The sequence below is a fragment of the Polypterus senegalus genome, chromosome 16 (assembly GCF_016835505.1).
Source record: "Polypterus senegalus isolate Bchr_013 chromosome 16, ASM1683550v1, whole genome shotgun sequence".
Taxonomy (NCBI): Eukaryota; Metazoa; Chordata; class Cladistia; order Polypteriformes; family Polypteridae; genus Polypterus; species Polypterus senegalus.
This window is the reverse complement of record NC_053169.1, coordinates 27649498-27675191: the sequence shown is the minus strand read 5'-3', so window position 1 is coordinate 27675191 and position 25694 is coordinate 27649498. Positions and strand designations below refer to the sequence as shown.

Below are 25694 nucleotides of genomic sequence, written 5' to 3'. Positions count from 1 at the left end.
TTGGCAGTTTTGCCTACAACAAGAACCTCTTATATTCTTCCTTTAAACTCCATCATTATTTCCTTTAAGAATGGGGAATTCAGTGAGACCTTGAAACAAGTATGATTTGTAATGTGATGTAGAGTTTAGAGAACTGAATTATAAACCACAGGCTTGCCGGTTCAATGCCTGTCTCTGACTCACTGCTTGACTGCTCTTGAGCAAAATGTTGAAAATGTGAAGACCTGCAAGAGAAAGGTTGTACTTGCTATATATATATATATATATATATATATATATATATATATATATATATATATATATATAGTGGTATCCGGCCAGGGCACCCAGGAGGACCGGAGGAGGGCTTGTGCCTCCTCCAGACAGCAAGGGGGCGTCCGCCCTGGTTATGTTGGGGGCCACGGGTAATGGGCTTAGAAGCCATTGAAACTGAGAGGCCTGGACATTGGGGAAACGGTGCTGGAGGTACTGGGGTTTGTGTGCATGTGATTGTAAATATAGTTGTAAATAAACAGTCTGTGGTGGATCCAACGATGTCCATCTGTCTGTGTCCGGGTTCAAGTTCACAATGGCGCCCGAACAGGGACCATCCGTCTGGTGCAAGACGGGGACCCCCAAATAATAAATATTTTGTGGATGGCCCGGCGCAGCAGCGGACCCCACACACTCGCCGCGGGAGTGGCCCGTGCGCAGCCCCACGGGAGCGGTTTACCCCAAAAAGCGTCGCCGGACTGCAGAATGGCCATCCCCGGGTGCGGAGGAAGAACGGGTGTCGCCAGAGTGCAGCGGGCTCCGAGAATCGCGCTGTCTGGACGGACGGCCAGGCCGGCGTCACGACAAAGAAGGCCAAACCGAGGCAGGGGCCTCGGAGTGACGGGATCCCGGAGGTGAGTGCCCTGCCCTGCAGTAATCGGCCCTTCGGGGTTGCACTTACCTTGTTTCCCACAGGGAGGGACGATCCGCGAGGACAGGCAGTGGAGGAGGCTGCGGAATCGGAGCCGCTGCAGCTTGAAGAGTCGCAGCAGCTGCGAGGCTGCCAGGAGGCACACCACCGCACCCAGAGAGGGGGAGACAAGATGGCCGTGGGCCGGATGTCCCGCCTGCTGACAGGCACGGGATTGGCCGGTGTGTCTTGTGTGCTCGCCAATGATGGTACAGAGGCAGGACCAAGGAACGCCAGTCTCGTGCCGAGAGGAGACCCGATTGGACCAGAGGGAGTGGTCCACAGGAGGCAGACGACGCGTGCGGCTGATGGACAGGTAAGCCCACCGACGTCTGTCTTCCTGGTTCTGCAGGCGGCTCTGCGTGAGCCAGAGGAGTGCCTTCGGCTCGCAGAGTCGCCTTTATTGCAGTTGCTGGGTGCTGTCGTAGTCTGGCTGGAGCAGCTGAAGGGGAAGGTGGCCGCGTTGGGAGAGACGCCGTGTGACGCGGGGGATCGGCGCGACGCTGGAGCCTTCGGCCGACAGAGTACCGTGGGGAAGGTAGGTCTTGCCGTCCCCGTAAAGCATGAGGGGGGATTCGCCGAAAACGGCCGTGACCTTAATAAGGAGGACCGGCAACAACTAGGCAATTCCCCAACAGTGGACGCGGTGGTGTTGACTGCCTGCGGAGCGAGGAGAGCGAGTATGCAGGGGCTGGCAGGACAGGGGCTGTTGAGTGCTCTGGGTCCTAGCGCCCTGCACTCCAAACCCGCGGCAGTCTCCTGTCGCTCTGCAGGGACGCAGACGGGGCTGGATTTGAGCTGTCACTATGCTCAGACCCAGACCATCAGGGCGTCCAAGAGGAAAAGGAGGAACCGAGGGGTGAATGCTGGTTCCTCCAACAGGAGGGGACGCGACGCTGGGTGCGCGCGTCCGGTGAAGGGCCGTCCTCTGCGGAGGCAGAGGGAAAACCCTGGGCGGCTGGACGAGCCGCTTGTGAGAGCGGTCCCGCTGAGACCAAGAGGACGGGCATGGAACCTGCGGCGGAGGAGCCAATCAGGCAAGTCGCGGGCTTTTGGTTGGGGGGGTGAGCACTGCCGGTACAGAGACCGACAGGACGTTCGGGTGAGTGTCCAGGCAGTGCTTCTGGCCCTCCCTTTCTCTTTACAGGCCGAAGCCCGGCGGCGCTGGAGCCGACGTCGTTGGGAACCTGCCCTCCTGGAACGGGCCGCTCCTTGGGAGGGCTCCCCGCTGGGAGGCTGATAGTGCCCCAACTGGCGGGGACGGTGGAGGCGGGAGCGGCGCAGACCCGAGGGGTGCGTTGGAGGGGGTGGCGAAATAAGACGTCCCAGGGTGCCGTGTTGGACCCTGGGGACATGGTAGGACCCTCTCTGGGGACGTGCTGCCCTTTCGGGAAGTGCCGCTTGGACCCACGTGTCTTCGGTAGCGGTGGGGCACTGTGGTTGTGCCTCCTCCAGACAGTGAGGGGGCGTTCGCCCTGGTTATGTTGGGGGCCACGGGTAAGGGGCGTAGAAGCCCAGCCCTGTAGGGACCCGTGGCCACCGCCAGGCGGCGCCCCGGTACTTGAATATCCCTGGAGCCCAGCACTTCCACTACACCAGGAAGTGCTGGGGGGAAGACGACAGGGGACACCCGGACGGCTTCCGGGTGCGCAGCCGGCACTTCCGCCACACTGGGGCGTGGCTATGGAGGAATGCCAGGAAGCAGCTGGAGCCCATCTGGGTTCCTATTTAAGGGGCCACCTCCCTTCAGTCGATGGCGGAAGTCGGGTGGAAGAGAGACGGAGCTGGAGAAAGGACTGGAGGCGGCCAGGAGAAAGGCATTGAAACTGAGAGGCCTGGACATTGGGGAAACGGTGCTGGAGGCACTGGGGTTTGAGGTGCACGTGATTGTAAATATAGTTGTAAATAAACAGTGTGTGGTGGATCCAACGATGTCCGTCTGTCTATGTCCGGGTTCAAGTTCACAATATATATATAAATACATATATATTTATACACAATGTATAAATATATATATATATTTATATATATATACTGTATATATATTACAGTAATGTTAAAATGTGATGACCAGTAGAAATTCCTGCAATGTAAAGTTGATAAGCATGCAACATAAGACTAAGGAATATATTACTGCTTAGTTTATTTATTTACCATACAAAACATGGAACAAATGTTACAGCTAACAATCGGTACAAGAGTCTAGTGAGGTGCTAAATGTCACTGGATACATTAAAAAAAAAAGCTGTGAAGAAATTTTTATACCTGGCCTGTGTGCTCTGTTTCATCTTTGTTGATAAGATACATCAAGAAAAATCTTCAAAAGGAGAAAACATTAAAAACAAAGTTATTTCAGCAGAATATTTATCAAGACAAATACAAAAGACAGAGTGACAGAACTTTAGAAAAATAAGCGGATAATTAATTAATAAACAGACTGAATAACAAAAGGGCAGTGTAGTGGTGCAATGGTTAGCTCTGCTGCCTCTCATTTTCAGGAGACTGAGGTTGAATCCTGGCACAATCACTTCATGTCTGAATGGGGTTTTATTTGGGTTCTTAAGTGTTCATTCCACATCCCAAACACATAATGATAAGGTTAACAGGCATGTCACGTATAAATCTTTCTGCTCTTAATTAAATTATGTAAACTACCCCTCTTAAGATGTTCAGAATTATTCATTTAATGTGATCTAAAGTGTTGAAAACCATGCCATATAATTCTGTATATACAATTAGGCCTCACTGAGCATCTGGCAACAATTAATCAGCATAACTAAAATTCTTAACTTATCTATATATCTGATATGCTACTTTTTTATCCTTTTTATTTTAAAGATATGCTGCATTACATAATTACACATATTTTAAAATATCTTTATATATAATATGCTACCGTGGCTGTCAGTTTGTCTGTCCAGGATTTTAAATCACCTGAAATTTGGTACACATATACTAAGTGATGTCTACTATCTGCTTTCGTGCAGCGCATTTGTACACGTGCCGTTCTCATTCCTACCACCTTTGCCGTCACATCCCCTACCTCTTCATATCTTAAATCATTCTTGAGGCAGACTGAAGACTTAAGTGCCAGCTTAAGTGAAAAATTAAAGAAAACGTAATTGCAACACAAACACTGACTTAATCAGTTTTAAAATGAAAAGATGCCGACGAAAGAAGAGAAGAAGCAGGCCGGTAGGGTGGAGAAAAGAAAAGCTGCTCAGGAAGCAGCCAGCACATCAACCTCTGAGCAAATGAATGCTAAACGTACAGAGAAAAAGGACGAAATTTAGGAAAGCTCAAGTCAAGTGTATTCACTGCACATTATTGTGCAGTACGCCGTTACTGGTATTTTAATAATATATTTTACAAGGATTGAATTACTGTAACATAAACAAAGAAATATTAACATTAAAGTCAATAGTACTGTCCCATTAATAGCAGAGTAAATTTATGTCCTCAGAAAAGTTTTATCTCAGACTGTTCTAACAGTTCATTAATTTTTGCATGACTGACTGACACCCTGGTGCTCAGAAAGACACAAAAAAATCTTCCATCTACTTACAGATAGTTTGCCAAGTTGTGCTCCTGCAGAGTGTGTGTTTCAAAGCCATGGGGCACTGTATCAAAGTAGTCATTCCCAATCCCACAGATGAAGCATTTAGTCTGTAAGATATAATCATCTGATGTTATCAGTTATCCTGTAGTTGAAAATGGCAACCAGAGTACAAACATTAATAAAATAACCAACTACAAGCAGAACAGTATGCAATATAAATTAGATTTATAATATCTTGCCAAAGCGGTGAAAAGCTATCTTCCCATTTCCCAATATGTATTTGTTACACAGCTACTATATGTGGAGAACAACATGCTAAATTAGGATGGTGTTGGAAAAAATCCAGTTGGGACAGAATTAAAAATTTTTCCTTTGTTTCCCACTATTTGAATTTATTTCTTCATGTTTTATGCAATACAACTGTTTCACAATGTATATAAAGTTAAAATTGTCCCAGTTAGCTAAAAATGAGAAGTGAGTTTGTACTAAATTAACCCACGACATCCTATTACTAGTATATATATATACACATATATACATATATATATATATATATATACACATATATACATATATATATATATATACACATATATACATATATACACACACATATATATATATATATATATATATACACACACATATATATATATATATATATATATATATATATATAGCCGTTTTGTAAAGCACAGGTATGTTTGCAGCCATTGGAACCAGAAGTGCTACTATTAGCCAAGACTGGAGAGACTGGCATACAGTCTGTGAAACACGGAAGTGAAAATGGACGCTTCTGGACTGTGCACACCACTTTCAATTTTATTTCCTGAAGAAGATTGAAGTATTTGGCAGCTATTGTATAATAATAATGATTTTTTTTTCATTTTTGAGCTTGCTAGACACTGCAAAGGTGGAATATCTCACAAAATAATTTTTCCCATAAAAACAGAAAACCCAGGGCCGAAAGGGTTGAAGGTTATCACATTAGAGGGGTCAAAGAGCAATGGTAGTCCTATATTATTTCTCAGGGCTATTAGAGGATAAGGATTATTGTAAAACTGTTGTAGATGTATTAGATAAAAAGTTGAACACCTATTCCCGAACATAAACCAGGGAAAATTCTTGACTGTCTCTCAGAGTTAATAGTAAGGTTTACAACAGACAGTGGTGACGTGAATTAGCTTTGTGTCTGACACAAAAATAAGAAAAAGTGCATTCATAATATGAAATCAATTAATTTTCTGTGAATCTACTAGCAAGGTCCTGTACCCAACTCTTTATAATATTAATCTAAGGAGCACTATGTGAGCAGTTTTGAAGTAATAAATTTATTAATTGTGTTTGTGTTAATTTACAATTGCTTCTGCAAAATAGCATATACTAAGAAAGAGATATTAGGCCGCTTTACCAGAGATAAACATAATTCTATGACTTCAGAATTACAGCTTTCATTTCACAGTCTAAAAGTCCAAAAGCTTACCACCCACAAGAGAGACTGTAACATAGTTCCTAAAGCACAATTCTGACCACCCATTAAACACACACACCTTAATCAGTACAAATTTAGCCTGACTATATAGCTTCGGATTATAGGAAGAAACCTACAAAAAGATGCAAAATCTGTAACACGAGAGACTCTGTCATGGTGAGTCAGCACTATGCCAGGCCAAGCTCCAGGTGATCATTTAGCTAAGCCCCCAAATATGTCAACCCCCACAACCAAACAAATGACGTTGGATTTACTGTTAAATGTTGGATTTTTATAAACAGAGTGGAAGGCAGCCACGCACAAAATTCACTCTAGCTCCATATGTGCAAAACATTCAATTAAAATCTTTTACCGAGCACATCTATCTTGTTTGAAATTATCCATTGTCCAAGATGCTTCCAGGGCAAGATCCAACCTGCGAACGTTGTAATTGACCCCCAACTTCACTGAGTTTGGTTTTGGGTGTGTACCAAATTAACATAATTTTGGACCAAAATCTTTAAATGCCTATCAGACAGCCTTGGCGTCACAATCCCTCCTAAGCCATAAACAGCTGTGTTTGGTGGACTCCCAGATTGGCTTAAAGTGGAGAAGGACAAACAAACTGCAATTTTCTTTACTTCACTATTACCATGTTGAATTGTCTTGCTCAACTGGAAGAATCCTAACACACCTCTTTTAAGTCTCTCTTTACTACTCTTAACAGTTTTGCTCTGGTTGCTGACCTTCCTCTCGTTCTAATGGGTGGGGGTTGATTTGATTTTAGTTTTGTTAAGTGTGACTTGATTACATGGAATGTTATACGCTTTTATTAAATTGAATTTAAAAAAAAGAGTTGATTTTTAGGACTTGATCATACCATGGTTCCACCTAGCATTTCAGATACCACTTTACCACTTTGCTCTGGAGCAGGGGCTGGACCACACTATCTTATTTTTGTCTCAATTATAATTGATGTTTTTAGAGCACAAAAAATTATTGGAATGGTAAGTTAGTGGTTAACAAAAAGCAATCTGAATAGAGAAGACGTCTTTACAAAGTTACTTAAATGATATATCCTTACCACCAGCAGAAAATGTTGCCAAATCAATTAAAATTGAGATTCTAATACTGCCGCATAATATAATACATATCTAGGCTCAAGGCCCTTAGAGATAAGAATATTAAAATGTAGGTCTATGAACGCACACATTCATAAGTTACTGCATTGTGTAACGCTAAAATAATCAAGATATTGAAAGAAATATGTAGAACAGAAGTAATCACCTTGACCAATATGTATGTGTGTAGAAGCAGCATTCAAGTATGGAATCTTTGATTAATGACAGAAAATGTTTCTAATTATATAATGGGAAGGGTTTCAAAATCCCCCTGTCGATGAATTTGGTCAATGGTGTGATTGTTGTTTTCTACAGTTAAATATCTCTAAGATGAAGGATATAGCTGCTGAATTTAGATGTTCTCCTCTTTCCCCTTTCTCGACCTTTACTAAATAAAAGGGTAGAGCTGTGAACATGGAGGAGCAGCACAAATATCTAGGAACAATCATTGGTAACTGGCTAGCCTTTGCAATCTAAAACAAATCTGTAAGAAGGGACAAACATGGCTATTCTTCACAAGGAAACGTAATTGTATTAAAGTATACCAAACTATTGATACACTTTTTTATGTACTGTATTAAATCTGTCTTGTCTTTATATGTTGGTTTGTAAGCCTTAGTGTTGGGAACAAAAACTAAGCAATATTGTCAAAATTAGTAGTAAAATTACTGTGCTAGATGGCAGTAGACCTCTCTAACTGAATACTCATGATCGAACTCTAAAGAAAAATCTGATTGATTTGTCTAGCTTGTCAATCTTCTATTCCATTTCCAACACTACATTTTTCCCTGGAAACATTTTTGAAACTGCTGCTGAATAAAATAATAATACTAATAAATAAAAAATAAGAAAAATCCTTCTTTCTGGGCTCTTAACCAACATGTATTCTATACTGAGTACATCCCTGTAAGACAGGCCGATAAATGAAGTATAATTACGAGGATGGATCTTTTTGAGAAAGAAAAAGAAGAAAAGAAATAGTACAGTAGTGAAGCTAATTTTTTTTTACTGAAACTAGCTGCACTATCTTAAGCTTAGTGCAATTATTTCAAAGTATAATTTAATTAAATCAGAATTCTAAAGAAAGAGCTATACTGAGGATATTAAAGTCAAAATCCGAAAAATATACCTTCAGTAAATGTATTACTGCAGTGCACATGGACTGTTTTTTTTACAAAAGAAAATCCACTTGAATGTGCAAACTGAATAATAATAAATGCTTCTGAAATTATTGTTCATAATACTTAACAGTAGAGTGACTGTGTTATTTACTTTTTTTTTTTTTTTACTTTGCACTTCCAATTACAGAGTGAACTGATGCAGCACCATTCCAGTAGATAAATTATAAATAAAACAAATTTGCTTGAATAACTGGTGGAAGTTCATCTCTATGCCCATAATGAATATGGACACAAGCAATCACTTCAGGAACAGAAGAACATGGTGTTTGGAACAACTATAAAACCAGTGGCACAAAAATAATTGGAAATGTTGTGAAGCAATATAAAGATAGCAGCTCACCTTAAACAAAAATCACTTCAAACTAAAAAGTTGAATTTCATATTTAAAGTAGAAAACTAAAATGTATATAATTCAAATACAGCATAGCCACAATGCAAGGGCTATCAATGAACTATGCAAAGCCATCAATTTGCTATGGCTTAGGTCAAGTTTTGAAATCTTGTGTCAGCTCCAAGCTCTCCAGGTTTATACTGTTAACATTTTCATTAAACTAGAGATAGTTTTTCTGTCTTTAGTTAAACTTTAGATTTAAGAAGGTAAATTAAAATACAGATTTTTTTTTTTACATTTTATTATTTCAAGATTACTATATATATTTCAATAGTTGTTTTACATTTGATGATATGTGTGCTTCAATAAGTCATCCTAATTGAAGGGTGTTATTTATAAAAATTAATTTTAAGACAAAATGGTAAAAAATACTTGGAGACACTCATCAGTTGTTTGAACACAAACAGTACTGAAAACACTAGGGAAAATGTTTAATAGCAGAGGGTACAGATTAATAATCAAAACCTGGACGAGAGTTTGTATTCTCACCAGCGTGCCATCACCATCTCCTCCACAGCGCAGCTTATTGGATCTCTGGAAGCTCCACCTGTTTACAACAGTATAAAATCTGTTGTATTGGGATGGATAATCTGTTTCATAACTGACCAGGTTGTTAGGTAGAACTCACAGACAAGGAGAAACACACTGGAAGAAAAGTGATACCACACTGGATAATTGCCTCTAAAGTCAAGAAGTAACACTTTAATTCTAACCAGCACATCAGCTGGCAGTTAATAAATTAGGTGTCACACATTTCTCAGCAAGAGTTATTTCATTTTCTCTTTCCACATACACACTTAAATGACAAGTTAACCCACAGTCAAGGAGTGGACATGGAAAATAGTTAACATCAAGTGAAATTCTGAATGTCCCCAGATGATTTCTATCTAACTGCTTGATAACTTTTTCCATGTATCTAAGGCTAACTGTGTGAAGAAAAACTTTATAATGTTTGTGCAGTATTTATATTTTATAAAACCTAGTGTTTTATAGCTCATTATTGTTAAGTGTACAGAGTACAGTGAAATTCTTATATATTTTTATGTAATTAGTAACAATAATTATTCACAGACTAATATTCACATGAAATTGAATTTGTAATGAAACTCAGTGTTTTGCTGCATAAAAAAACAGCAAAACAGGTATTTCGCACCCAGCTAAATTTGCACTACTGACGCATGAAGAAAGCTGTTCAGCAGGTCTGGAGGCATTTACATTCATTAATTCCATGCACTTTTTACCATAAGCCTCTAATGGGAATTTATCACCTTTTGAACATTAAAAGGGATACAATTATAAGCACTTGTCTGATCATATACATTTGTTGATTTCTCTACCTATGGTGTTTACTAATAATTACTTACCAATTCTTACTATATGATGCATGATCTTTGCTTAAAATTGTATCCATTATTTTACCTATGATGCATGGCCTACAATTACTGGTATCAGCCCAATGACCTTTTTAGATACTAGTGAAACATGTAAAACTTCAAAAAAATGAAAATTTGGAACATTTGCTATTTCTCTTTCTGTACACTATATATTAATTCATTATTGCCTTTCCTCATATACTTCTTCCTGAGGCTAAGGATCTGCGCTGGCATCCCGAAGGTTGCCGGTTCGAATCCCCGTCACTGCTAAAAGAGATGCTACTCTGCTGGGCCCTTGAGCAAGGCCCTTAACCTTCAATTGCTCCAGGGGCGCTGTACAATGGCTGACTCTGCGCTCTGACCCCAAGGAGTATGCGAAAAGATGCATTTCACTGTTTGTTGTCCTGTATAACTATGTATGTGACGAATAAATAAAGAATTATTATTATTACCATTCTTTTGCTATTATAATACTGAAGTACTCTCTTTGAGTGATCACATTTTCACAGTATTTCGTCTAGCTTTTCTAATATCCTGTTGAACCACTCCTTCCATGTGTTCATACACACTTTAATTAGTAGTCTTGTATGCCTTAAACTACTGTTTTTTCTATTACAACTTATTTTTAGTTCCTTATTTATCCACTGTAGAGTTTGTTTTAAACTCTTACTACACCTATATTTATGTAAAGTGCTTCAAAAATTGTTCCACTGTTAACTCAAAATTTCTCAATCTCAAAATCTGCCCTAAAATTAAAAGTTTTAGTTTCTGAATAGGCATTCAGCCAAAACACTATGAAATATACCACATTTTGATCATTACTTCCTAATGGTTCAATCACCTCTACCACGATTCTGTACTGATACAAAATACAGTATATACTCACATATAAATTGGGTCTTGAAACCCAAATAATCAATCATAAAATCAGACCCCGACATACACCCGTTCAAAAATACAACACTTCATCTTTTTGTTTACATTTTCTTGCTTCATCCAATCTCCAATTTTGTTGCAGCAGTGCAGTTACTAATTACTTTTGCCACTTCAATGACTTTTAATTTAAAACCAGCTTCATATTTTCTTCTGATGGAATGTTCCATCGTAGATAAGGGATGCTCTTACGGTAAAGGTATATGAGGGTGTGAGATTCGAAAAACACAGCAGTGTAAACGTTGCTTCGGAATAGTTCGGGTATTACCGTGTGGTCACGTAAGGACAATACATAGAAAAAAAGTGTGAGCGTTAGCATGTCATAATCTCTTGGACCAATAGTGTGAGTTTTCCTCATTCCACTTATATGACCGACATTATAACATACCAAAGATTATGCGGTAAAATCAAGCCCCAAACCTATCCGCAGGATAACTTAAACATGAGTATATATGGTAATAAATCTAGGTCAGTCTCTCCTCTTATTGGTATTTCAATAGGCTGAACTAAAACACTCACTAATTATGTCAATGAATGGTGATTACTGTTAAGATTTCATACACATTAAAATTCCCCTATTACTACAATATTCCCCTAAAAACCCTCTTTTTTAGTATTACTACAAAGATGTATACTGAAACTATCGTCTACATTGGGGGTCTGTAACACACTCCTAACATCAGGCTTCTATCTCTGATACTTTCAATTCGAATCCAAACATCCTTGATAAGATAAGGATCATCATCCTTTTAAATAGATAGATAGATAGATAGATAGACAGAGCTGACACATCAAGTTTCTACTTTACAGAAATGGCAACTCTCCCAACTTTTCAATTTTTCCCGTGCTTGCTAAATATTACACATCCATTTACTGTATGTTATGGTCATTCCCATCCCTCAGATAGAGGCATGATTCTGGAATTGCTTTCCTATCATAATGATGTGTATCTACATATAGCAACACACTTTTTATTTAGAATTCCAGCATTAAGGCATGCCATTTTAATGTAGTGCTTATTTTATTTTGGCACATTAACAGTGGGGAAGAAATTTCAAAGAAATTTAGTAGGCAAAAGGAAAGTCAGAAATCAAATATCTAAGGTGGACTTCAAACAGAAGGCTGAAAAATGTATGAGACTCAAGGAGCAGGCATTAAAAAGAAGCCAAATTAAGGGGGAGACAAGGAGGATTGAATGGGGAAGAGAGAGAGAGAGAGAGAGAAAGATCCAATACTAATTCAGATATCTATCATTAAAAACCAGGAGAGCAGTTGAAAAATTTACTCAATAACTGGGAGTTAGGATTAGCATCTAAATTAACAATTCATATTTTACTGTTTCATATTAAAAATATTTACTTGTACAGTAACAATGAATGCAATAAGCTCACTACTATACTGTTGAAAATGACAACTCTTTCTCAAACTACAAATCACATTAAAATTTAAATATAAAATATTAATGTCTTTCATTGTAAATATTAGCAATACTGTACTTATTTCATAAAATAAAAGGCATAAAAAATGGTGCATGAATAATATTCATTTTCTTTTAATCTGAAATACAGACTTGTTATAGAAAATTTTAATGTGAACATAAACTCAAAAACTGTACTTTTTATTTTGCCATAAACTTCCTTCACGTCCCCCAGTTGTTCTATTTTATCAGTGTGTGTGACAATTAAAATGTATCTTAGAGTTGAGCTGCTGTTTTATTCAGGATCTTTTGTGACAAAGTCAGATGCTACAAATATTTTCCAAGTAAATACACTAAGATAATTAAAACAATGTTCAACACCAATAAACATTTGTATATTAAAATCACTTCATTGTGACACAGCTTCATTCTGAATGGGGTGCAAAATAGTAGAATGAGATGTTAAATTAAGACTTTTTTTATAGTAAATTCAGGAATTTGGTTCTTGTTCATTCAATTAAAGCATGAAGCTGTGCATGGCGGGTTGGAAAAGAAACACTACTTATCTATCTATTCATTATTTGGCTATTACAGGGTTGCTGGACCTGTTCTTGTGACACTAAGTGCAGTTGAGAATTATGGGAGGAAAACCCGAGTGCCTAGAGAAAAATCTTCAAAGACAGACAGCAATGCAAAATCCAGTTAAAAGACAACAGGGTACATGATTAAAATCCCAAATGCTGAATCAATGGGACAGTAGTGCTATCTGCTGTGCCACCATGTCAAAAAAAGTACAAATACAAAGTAAACTCTTCTTAATTATATCAGTATATACTGTACAACATAACATCAGTGTATAGGGTTGCATCATTACAGTTTGGAGGAGGAGAAGGATGAGAAGCTTGGGAGAATGTGCCGATTACACCACGTTGCTGCTCCCACTAACACGGCAAACCACCCGAATTGAGATCCAAGTGCAGCCGTGCCACAGTGAACCCCAGTGAAACTGGACTGTGTGTGACAGTTCCATACTACATCACCAGAGTCTTTTGAACCCTCTACTGCCAATAATGTACCCGAGCGATGAGCCAGCAGATGAGGACCCAACACACAAACATAGCAAGGGTAGGTGCAAAAGTGCCTTGATGCTTTTATTAAAACAGTCAAAATAAAAAAAAGTGTTCAAACCAAAGTGCAGAGCTCAAAGATGTTTAATAAATAAATAAACCAATAAAACAGTGAAAATCCATGAGTTTAAAAGCAGGACTTAAAATGAGAATAAAAGCCAACAGTCATCGAGTCATTGTTCCTTCCACTTATAGATGAGTCCAGCACAACTTCCTCTTCGTCTCTCCAGCTCATTCATTGCTCGCTCAGCTGGCGGAGACTCCAGTAGCCAAGTTTCTCACCAACCTGACCCCATCTTTGCTGCCACGAGTAGTGTTGGGGTTGGTTATCCACTTGTTTTCCTTCTCGCTCGCTCTGGCAAACCTTGGATCTCTAGAGAAAATGCCACTTCAATCGCACCCACTTCACTACACTACTACTGTTCAGTGGGGGCGATCCACCCCTAGAACACAAATCCCTTTCTCTTTTGCGGGAGCGATGACCACTCCACCTAAATACTGTTCCTCCCATATCTGCTTATATTATGTCTTTCTCCCAGCCCTGCAGGCTCCTGTTATACTAATGCTCCATACGGGGCACAAATGTGACCGCGCCATGCCCTCTGAGGAATTAATGAGGCACCTTTCTGATGCACTCATTTACACGATCAGACAGGCACCCCAGCCATCCTCTGAGCATAGCGCTCTCGCACCCGATTAGGGCCTGTACGTACTCTTTCGGGATGTGATTATTTATTTTAAATCAGCACAGCGCTACAAACTACATATTACACTGTGATGAGGCAAAAGAAAACATAACAGTTGCAGCTGTTCAGTGCATCCTGCACCTCGTAACTGTTATTTAGCTTTGGCTCTGTTGTGAATATGTATACTAAAAGTCATCCAATCATTCTTCCACTTTCCTCTTCATAACAGGCTTCTGGGGGTGATGCAGTATGTTGTAAAATTAGTCACCATAGGTACATATTTTGATGTTGTCACATGTGTTTAGAACAAATTAAACTCAAATTAACTTTAATAACTTTCTAATTCCTTAATATAAAAACCATAAGTAAGTGGCGATTAAATATGAACGAAACTTCCAACAGTGATGCAGTCTTTTTCTGTGCCAAAGAAGCTTTAAGATGACTTCTGATAACTTTAAAAGCATCTCTCTCAAACAGCTTTCTGTAATAAGCAATGCATGCTAATACACTATTAAAAATGAAGACTATATACTAGAGTGGGAAGGTACAGTACAAAAAGTGAACCATAAATAAAAAGGTTTCAACTTGAGTTCATGACTAGGGAAAGCAAAGAAAAGCCTAATGTGAGATTGGCTAAAAACTGAAAAAAATCAGAGGAACTTTAAGAGGAAGCAAGAGAAACAGACACTGATAAACAGAGATCTCTAGTATTATATAATATTTAGATAAAGTAGGTCACTTTTTTTATGAATTACTATTTTTCATTGCACTTAATCACCAGTTTCCCCCCCAATGAAATTTTTTGTGGTATAACGCACAAAATGAAAAAAAAAACATTCTGTTAAATGTCATTTGGGTATTTTTTTGACTCTGTTTCAAGTATCAGAAGTGTACAATACTGTTCAATATTTGTGCTTTCCAGAGCTACACTGCAAAATATTCAGGGTTATTTAAGAGTGATGTTAAACAGACAGATAGATAGATAGATAGATAGATAGATAGATAGATAGATAGATAGATAGATAGATAGATAAGTCACTATATAACAGATAGATAGATAGATAGATAGATAGATAGATAGATAGATAGATAGATAGATAGATAGATAGATAGATAGATAGATAGATAGATAGATAGATAGATAGATAGATATCACAAAACTGGGTACTCACATATGTATATTACTTTCTACACAGTAGAAATGAGTTTAATGTATTGTTTGTCATCTAAAATGCAGCATATTTCTTACCTCCATATCTTCCTTCACCTGTTCTTGCTGGTCACGCAGTTCACCAAAGGCATCAATTATTAAACCTGAAATTATAAATATAGCTTAAAAGGGCAAAATAAAGGAATAGAGCATTATATTAAATTTAAATATCAAGATAGCTGAGTCCTTGTATATCAGCACTACACAAAACAGTCAGGTCATAATTACATAAAACGTTGTCAACAACAAGACAATAAAATTGCCAGATTTTTATCCAAAAGTAATACTTTAAGTAAACTAAGAGAGGATAAACATTCTATACATACTGGCCACTTATGCAACTTATTAACATTGTTCTGTTTAGTTAAAACACAGACAATTATGTTTTAGTCTTAGTATTGATTGCGATGTGCTGGCATTTGCATAAAATGACAAATGTATGAAAAAAAAAGACTGCTCAGTAGCAAACATAATAAATTGTCAAAAAACATATAGTATATACACTTATTTGGCTAATCTGTATATTTATAACATAACATTCTCAACACCACTTAATACAATTTAAGGTCAAATTGGGCAGAAGACTATCCAAGCAGCACTGGACACAAGGCAGGAAACCAACCTAGGACAGTGATTAGTCCACTGCAGGACCCACTTTCAGATATACCCACACGGGGGCAAATATTGAATCATCATTTGCCTTATCTGTATGTCTTTAGGTGTAAACTAACAGAGACATGGGAAACTCCACAGAGATAAAAACATGCAAGATTTCAACTCAGGAGAATGAGTCTGTAAAGCTGCAGGACGCATTATAAACAAAAAATACTACTGACATTTTAAGCACATAAGTCAACAGATTTTTTAAAATGAAGATTTCAAAGGTGTCAAGCCATCAAAGCTTGCTCATGAAGACTGTTAACACCACTTTTTGCCATAAAACTAAAATCGACATTTTAACAAGACAGTGTGTGTGAATTCAAGCTGCTTCAAAAAATATCTGGCTTTTAACTAATACATGTTGCAAAGCCCCCATTGCAATTACCAGTTAAGGCTCTGAGGAGGACATGAATATTTACATATGTAATCTCTTACATTTAGCTTTGACCTGCTCTGATTTGCTCATTACCACAATAGGTCCACAGAAGATGCCATTTCTGCCTCTACTCTGTCTCACTTTATAAAAGCATCTCAGCATTCAACATTTTACTATAATTCCTGTAAACTGATATAAAACTCATTGATCTTAGAGTTGACAACTGTCTTTAGAAGTGGACTTTAGATTTTCTGACTAGAAAACTCCAGTCTGTAAAAGCTGACAGAACCATATCCTCTATGTTGATTCTCAACACACAAACCTCCCAGGTCAGTATTTTTAGTTACAACTTTGCTCTGCATTCATACAAAGCTGCATTCCTGTAATGGATAAAGTAGCTTCATGAAGCACAGTAGAATATTAGTGAATAAGCCTCAAGTGTCTCGGTGTTATTTATTCTGAATTATTAACTTCCCTATGACCTCAGTGAAATGTATAAAGGCATGCTTATAGACGTCACTTTTCAAATTAAGAACTGCTGGTGTAGGCAATGACCACAGAAACGTTCATTCTGAAACTGGTCAGGTCAAGTCTATTTTTTAATCTGTTACTCCAGTTGCATTTCATGTGACCTAAATGTAATACTGCAAGTGTTTGGTACTATAACTGAGAATTGCTCCAATATATATTGAAGTTAAATTCTGGCTTTTGCTTTCATGTTACAGATTTTTTGTGACATTTGTCTCATTACATCTAAAAGCTTTTTCATTTCCCTCTGCAATTTTGAAATTTCTTCCTGTCCTGTAGGTTGGTTTTGATTATGAGGATTTTTTGGGTCAATCCTAATAGCCCAAATCTCACAGGTGCAATATAAACACAAAATCTAGCATTTCTAAAAAGGTTTTCACCTGATTTTTGTTTCTTTCTTGCGGCAGCGTAAAAAACTATAAACGGAGACTTTCAGTTATGTATGATCCCCTTAAAAACATTTCAATTCCTTAATATTTAATTACAATATGCAAGTAAACATTTCTCTGTAGTCTGTTCAAGTGATAATAAATTGGAACTTGAAATAAACAGTGACTATGGTCATCTTGTCTATTGCATTATAGTAAAATACCTTTGGGCTTTACTCCCCCATTCTACTGGCAGGAAGATGTTTAGCAATTAGTAGGTGGTAAGAATATTCAATGTTGTGCAGTGTGTCATTTTTACCAGCTCATATACAGTTTATAAAAACGGGAAGTTCCATAGTAAGATCTTGTGCCACAAAGGAAGCAAAATTAAGTACTGTAATATCTCAGTGATCTTTTTATGCTATTCTTAAATATAATATTAATGTTTAAGACTTTCTGAGTTCCATTTTTTTAATAAAAGATGTACTATTTTGCACAATAGAAGGTTTATTATTATATTATTATATCTATGCTGTCATTTATGCAAGATTTGGTAAAGATAATTTTTGTTTTGCAGGGAAAATTTAAAATACAAGCTCTCCTCGGGAAAAAATGTTCCAATTAATTACATATATGTCTAAAATTTAAATTGTTCTAGTAATAGGTCATTTGGTAAATTCTCAGAAATTCAGACCTTTAGATTATAGGAAAAAAAAATTATTCATCATCTCTAGATAAATATTGACAACAAGGAAAGAGTGACCTGATTTATTCTATATTACTGTTGACTTTGAATAAATGTCCTTTTATATAAATAAAGAGAACATGCCAGTAACATTAAAACAGGCTTTGAATGGTGACCTTTAAATGGCTGTCTTTCTTACCTTGAATGATAGCCAACAGAATAACAATTACGAAGAAGAAAAAGGTGATGTCAAAAATAATACGATAAATTTCGTATTCATCTCCAGCTGGATCTTCTATTTCATCACCAATTCCTCCTCCAGCGCGAACTCCCACGTACATGTGAAACATGTAACACTGAAAGGCAGCATTTAGAAAGTACATGTCAGCTCAAACGGATGTTAGTCTTTCAAGTTTGTGAAAAAATGCAATCAAACATAACAATAAAATGTAAGAACATTTTCCACACAAATAAAATCTCATAACACTTACTGGGCTTCAACACTTCTACTTGTTAACCTTGGCATTAAAAGCCCTTGTTGTTATTTTTGTAAACAAGATGCATACTCATAAAACATTTTGTAGTTTAATTTTGCTAATACAGAAAATTTTGCATTTTTATTTGTCATACAATTAAATAAACTAGCAGTCTAATAGATTTTTATGAGCACCGCCAAAACAAAGATTACTTCAAATGTAAAATGTTCACCAGCCATTGGACAGGTTTTTACACATCCAGTATTACAAAATATTTAAAGATTCTAATTGCAAACACTGTGATCTCAGAGTTTTTAGTGTAGCATTTAATCTACAAAAGTGACTTTTTATTCACGTAGATGTTGCTTTTCTTTTCAATTTATTATCATTCTAAATGCTGTTCTTACATAACATGTAAGTAATAGATTCTTATCAAGACTAGGCAACATGTATTGTCAATTCTTCATAAAAGAATACATTGAAATGTATAAACAAATCATTAACATTTGGTTTTATGAGGCCAAAACAAACTGGTGAAATTCTAAAGGACCATCACTTAGCTAACTTTTGTCAGTTGCCAGCCATAAAACCTAAACTGGAGTACATGTAAAATAAGTGAAGCAAGAACAATGTTAATGTTGTCACAGGACAACACACGATGTTAATGGGTAGTCACAGAAGTTTAGTAAGGGAAGTTTTTGTTAACTAATGTGCTGGTGTTTTATGAGAAAATCAGTTAATATGATTTGTCTTAACTTTCAGAAAGAACTGGATGCAATAACCAGAACAGTGTAACCACTGAAGTACAAGGACTTTATTGTCTGCACAGCAGTCACATATGTGAAGAACTGGCTTTATTTCACAGAAAACAAACATCCATCCATCCATCCATCCATTTTCTAACCCGCTGAATCCAAATACAGGGTCACGAGGGTCTGTTGAATATTGTAAAAGTACTGAAGAGCACAGTCTATCAGTCTATTAGGCGACCTAGGTGGCAGCCCACAATGCTTCTGAAAGTAAAAGGGTGTGCTACGGACACTGTGGAGTGCTGCTTTGGTAACCCAAGAGGCATATGCTCCGGACACCGAGAGGGAACAACTGAATAATACTGAATATGTGCTGAGGACACTGAAGTGTGCCATTTATATAACTCAAAGAAGCACGCACTCTAGACACCAAGAAGGGCCCTACAACTCTATATGGACTTCGACCGGCAGTGCTGAACAGGAAGGTGTCAAGTATAAGGTTTTGCAGTGATCAGTGACATGGTGTATATGATTTGGACAAAACATCTAACAAGCAAATTGTATTGTCTGACTCAGTTAAAGCCCTAAATCCTAACACACACAAAAGAAAATATTAAAACAGAATTAGTCTTTAGGGGTTAAGAGATAAAACATAAAGCTTAAGAAGAAGAACTGTAATTACCTGTGAGCTCATAAACATGCATTATAGTTTGCACACAGCAATTAAAAAAGGTTAAAATATGGCAGGTTCATCATTTACAGCACTCTGCACAGAGAAATATGCTTAGAAAGTATAATAAATATGTGAGGCCACATCTAGAATACTATGTGTAGTTCTCCGTCTTATTTACAGCACATTACATCACTATGGCAAGTAAGGTGAAGTGCAAGTGAACGTGCTCTAGGACTTGAAAGGAAGAGATATGAGAAATGATTGAAGGACATGGTAAATGTGTTATTCTTCAACAATAACAAAAATTGCAGATGGAAGATGGTAAAAGGTACATTTACCTTTTTTCCGACAGGGATGTCTACACATTTAAGAAGTCGCTTGAAAGTGTAGTTGAAAGTACTACATCAGCAGATCTGAACTTATTATTTGAGACACATTAACTCAGTCAATCAATCTGAATAACTCCAACAAACATTTCTTTTAAAAGAAAAACAATTTCTTTTTCACTTTTGTATATAATTTACAATGGATTATGAAAGTATTCAGACCCCTTCACTTTCTGCACATTTCTGCCAATTTTGAAAATTGATGTACAATCAATAATCCATGATGACAAAGTGAAAACATATTTTCAGAAGGGTTTTTCAAAAACTATTAAAATAATAAACTGAAATCTCTTACTCATAGTAATATTCAGACCCTTAATTCATTCACTGGTGAACTGTTGCCCCAGCCTGTGGTCGCATGCACTCTGGAGCAGGCTTTCTTTAAGGACCACTGTGTATTTGGCTGCATTTATCTTTCCCTAAGTTCTGATAAGTGTCCCTGTCTCAGCCACTGAGAAGCACACCCATGACATCATGCTTTAGGGATGGTATTAGGCAAGTGATGAGTGTTCCTGGGCATTGCCATACATAACACTTGGGAGTTCTGCCCAAAAAGTTCACCAATGGTCTCAGACAAGAGAATCGGATAGATAGATAGATAGATAGATAGATAGATAGATAGATAGATAGATAGATAGATAGATAGATAGATAGATAGATAGATAGATAGATAAGGTACTATATGATAGATAGATAGATAGATAGATAGATAGATAGATAGATAGATAGATAGATAGATAGATAGATAGATAGATAGATAGATAGATAGATACTTTATTAATCCCAAGGGGAAATTCACATAATCCAGCAGCGTATACTGATACAAAGAAACAATATTAAATTAAATAGTAATAAAAATGAAAAAAATAAAAATAAAATTAATGTTAGCATTTACTCCCCCGGGTGGAATTGAAGAGTCGCATAGTGTCGCAAAAGTCTGTCACTGAAGCTACTCCTCTGCCTGGAGATGACACTGTTAAGTGGATGCAGTGGATTATTCATGATTGACAGGAGTTTGCTTAGTGCCCGTCGCTCTGCCACAGATGTTAAACTGTCCAACTTTAATCCTACAATAGAGCCTGCCTTCTTAACAAGTTTGTCCAGGCGTGAGGCGTCTTTCATCTTTATGCTGCCACCCCAGCACACCACTGCGTAGAAGAGGGCACTCGCCACAACCGTCTGGTAGAACATCTGCATCATTTTACTGCAGATGTTGAAGGATGCCAACCTTCTCAGAAAGTTTAGTCTGCTCTGACCTTTCTTACATAGAGCATCAATATTGGCAGTCCAGTCCAATTTGTCATCCAGCTGCACTCCCAGATATTTAAAGGTCTGCATCCTCTGCACACAGTCACCTCTGATGATCACAGGGTCCATGAGGGGCCTAGGCCTCCTAAAATCCACCACCAGCTCCTTGGTCTTGCTGGTGTTAAGGTGTAAGTGGTTTGAGTCGCACCATTTAACAAAGTCTTTGATTAACTTTCTGTACTCCTCCTCCTGCCCACACCTGATGCAGCCCACAATAGCAGTGTCATCAGCGAACTTTTGCACGTGGCAGGACTCCGAGTCATATTGGAAGTCTGATGTATATAGATTGAACAGGACCAGAGAAAGTACAGTCCGCTGCGGCGCCCCTGTATTGCTGAACACAATGTCAGACCTGCAGTTCCCAAGACGCACATATTGAGGTCTGTCTGTAAGATAGTCCACAATCCATGCCACCAGGTGTGAGTCTACTCCCATCTCAGTCAGCTTGTCTCTAAGGAGCAGAGGTTGGATGGTGTTGAAGGCGCTAGAGAAGTCCAAAACATAATTCTTACAGCACCACTGCCTCTGTCCAGGTGGGAGAGGGATCGGTGTAGCATATAGATGATGGCATCCTCCGCTCCCACCTTCTCCTGGTATGCGAACTGCAGAGGGTCGAGGGCGTGGCGACCTGTGGCCTCAGGTGGTGAAGCAGCAGCCGCTCCATGGTCTTCATCAGATGTGACGTCAGAGCAACAGGCCGGAAGTCATTCAGCTCACTAGGACGTGATACCTTTGGGACTGGGGTGATACAAGATGTTTTCCAAAGCCTTGGGACTCTCCCTGTTCCAGGCTCAGGTTGAAGATGCGCTGTAGAGGACTCCCCAGTTCCAACGCACATGCCTTCAGCAGTCGTGGCGATACACCATCTGGACCCGCTGCTTTGCTGGCACAAGTCTTTTCAGCTCTCTGCTCACATGGGCTGCTGTAATTGTGGGTGGGATGTCTCACCTATGCTGGTATCAGCAGAAGGATGGTTGGAGGATGCAGTACTCGAGGTGAGAGTGGGTTACTGTGATCAAACCTATTAAAGAAGTTGTTCATTTGGTTTGCTCTCTCCACGTCTGTCTCGATGGCGGCACCCGCTTGAGCTGCAGCCAGTGATAATCTTCATCCCATCCCACACTTCCTTCATGCTGTTGTTCTGCAACTTCTGCTCCAGCTTTCTCCTGTACTGCTCTTTCGCGCCTGAGCTGGACTCGGAGTTCCTTCTGCATGCACTTGAGCTCATGCTGATCACCACCTTTAAAAGCCCTTTTCTTCTGGTTCAAAAGGCCCTTGATGTCACTTGTAACCCATGGCTTGTTGTTAGCATAGCAGCATACTGTTCTTACTGGAACTACAATGTCCATACAGAAGTTGATGTAATCAGTTGTGCATTCAACAGCCTCTTCAATGTTCTCACTATGTGACCCAAGCAATATATCCCAGTCTGTAGTTCCAAAGCAGTCTCTCAGAGCCTGCTCTGCCTCAGGGGACCACTTCCTGAATGAGCGTGTAGTTGTAGGTAGTGCCCTCACTCTTGGTTTGTATTGAGGCTGAAGCAGAACCAGGTTATGATCTGCTTTCCCAAGCGCAGGCAGCGGGGTGGCGCTGTATGCGTCTTTAACGTTTGCATACAGTAGGTCGATAGTCCTGTTTCCCCGAGTGTTACAATCCACATACTGGGAGAAGGCAGGTAATGTTTTGTCCAGCGTTACATGGTTAAAGTCTCCAGCGATTAGCACAAGTGCCTCAGGGTGCTGCGTTTGTAACTTAGCAACTGCGGAATGGATGATGTCACTCGCCATCTCCGCGTTTGCTTGAGGGGATGTAAACAATAACAGCAATCGCGTGTCCAAACTCTCTGGGCAAGTAATAGGGGCGCAGACTTACGGCCAACAGTTCGATGTTCCTGCAGCAAGTGGAGATTTAAACGTTTACATGTCCTGAGTTGCACCACTTTGTATTGACATAGAGAGCGAGTCCTCCTCCTTTCTTCTTTCCGCAGGTACTTGTGTCTCTGTCCGCTCTAACTGTGCTAAACCCGGGTAGCTCCACGTTAGCATCTGGGATGGTAGACGTTAGCCACGTTTCACTAAAACACAGCAAGCTGCATTCTCTGTAGGTTCTGACATTTTTCACCAGCACAGCCAGTTCGTCGATCTTATTTGGTAGTGAGTTTACATTTCCCAGGATCACAGAAGGCACTGACGGTTTATAACGCCATTTTCTCTCAAGTTGTCTTGATTTAATCTTATCTTTTATCTTTGCACCGGGTCGGATGCCCCTATATCGTCTTCTTACCTCGTCAGGTAAATAAGGAACCACACCGGCATAAGCATTTCTTCTCAGTGCTTTAAGCTGACTACTTGAATAGGCGATTCTCTTTTTCTTCTTGCAATCAGAGTCCTCTAAATGTCATTTGGTCATCTTAGCAGAGGATGTTTGAATCTCTGTTAGAGTGACCACTGTGTTCTTGATCTCTGCCCTAAACAAGACCCTTCTTGGCTGGTTACTCAGTCTGGCCAGACAGCCAACTCTAGGAAGAGTTCTGGTGGTTCCAAACTTCTTTCATTTCAGAATTATAGAGGCCACTACACTATTGGAAACACTCAGAGCTTTAGAAATGGTTTTATACCCTTGCCCTGTTCTATGCCTCATCACGATTTTATTGGGGAGGTTTACATATACTGTGTATATCATATAAATATCAAGCTCCAAATACACCTCAAGGATAAATAAAGCAAACAGGATACACCTGGCCACAATTTGGAGTGTCAAAACATAATAAGAGATTTCAGTTTTTATTTTTTAATAAATTCAATGTTTTCACTTTGTCACTATAGGTAGTTGAGTGTACTTAGATGTGCAAAAATGGCACATGTAACCATTTAAAATTAACTTCACAACGCAATAAAGTGTGCAGAAAGTGAAGTTGCCTATAAACATTCTTAATTCAATGCATATAAATAAATTACTACAAATATAATGATATTAATAAGAATATAAAAAGGTGATAATTTGAAGTGTTTATTTTGCTAAAAATATGTTCTACAATCTATAAAATGATCCATAAGGTGAAAATAATTCTGATATATAGTTAAATTGTAGAAGACAATATATACATCTCTGCATACAGCCAAGTATAAAACAGCAATGTAATTAAAAGTAAGAAACAAAAATAAAATGTGTCCATATTAAAAAAAAATTAAATCAGCCTCTAAGTGAGTAGATTTCAGGGATCACCGCTCTAAATTTATATCTTAGATGTTTCAGACAGGAGACAGCTTGTCAGTCTAAATTTAAATACAACTGCATTTTACAATGCTTCTTGTGCAGTGTACACATTGAATTAAAAATTGAGCTACAGAGGTAAATAGAGATTTAATTTGCTTCTCAAGAGTTACTGCTGAAATAGCAAATATTTGTTTATGTTTACGTGGTTGAAAATAATTAACCTGCAAGGACACATACCCACAAAAAATAACAAAAAAGTAGCATAATACTCAATAATAATTTGTATTAGGACTCTTAAAAGAAGGCTGCTGAAGGCAAATTGGTGGACCATCTTATTTTGGATAAATACTGTATATTACCACACCAGCAGCTGTGAACATATACATTTTCACTGCAGCCATTTATGCTTAACAAGAAACAAAAACTGTTATATTCAAGGCTATAAAGTAAGCTAAACACAGAAGTTTAACAATAACCAACATGCAAATTCCTTTTCATTTCAGACAGATTTGAAATACTCACTGTTAGCATATCATCACACTTCATGTCGGGAGTGTCTCCATCTTCACTTTTGTTATAAAATTTGCGAAAAAAGTTGAATGCTACCACAGTATATAGGTAAACAACAACAGCCAGGAGTCCAACTGTCAATACAAGCTATAAAAGAAAAGTAAACTGATTTTAAAATTTCATATATCGTATATAAGTTTTAATCAGGGGTGGTGCCAGTATTGGGCCTGGGTGGGCTTAGCCCCACCTACATTCCTCATTGGCCTATATAGTTTAGGATTTTTTTGCATTTATTTTTCCACAAATAAAAATGAACCTATACTGCATACATACATTTCAAAACATCC

At 38.5% G+C, this 25694-nt stretch overlaps 1 protein-coding gene across 3 annotated transcripts in view; it reads right to left on the bottom strand.

Annotated features, from left to right (window-relative positions):
* Window positions 1-25694, bottom strand: part of ryr2a (ryanodine receptor 2a (cardiac)) — a 612010-nt gene that overhangs the window by 2808 nt on the left and 583508 nt on the right. For all 3 annotated transcript variants that reach the window (XM_039738686.1, XM_039738687.1, XM_039738688.1), the window contains 5 exons: window positions 25360-25494; window positions 18229-18385; window positions 15452-15516; window positions 4509-4609; window positions 3209-3260 (listed from right to left, as the gene is read on the bottom strand). In XM_039738686.1, coding sequence (XP_039594620.1) covers window positions 3209-3260; window positions 4509-4609; window positions 15452-15516; window positions 18229-18385; window positions 25360-25494 — 510 coding nt within the window. The remainder of the gene's footprint in view (window positions 1-3208; window positions 3261-4508; window positions 4610-15451; window positions 15517-18228; window positions 18386-25359; window positions 25495-25694) is intronic.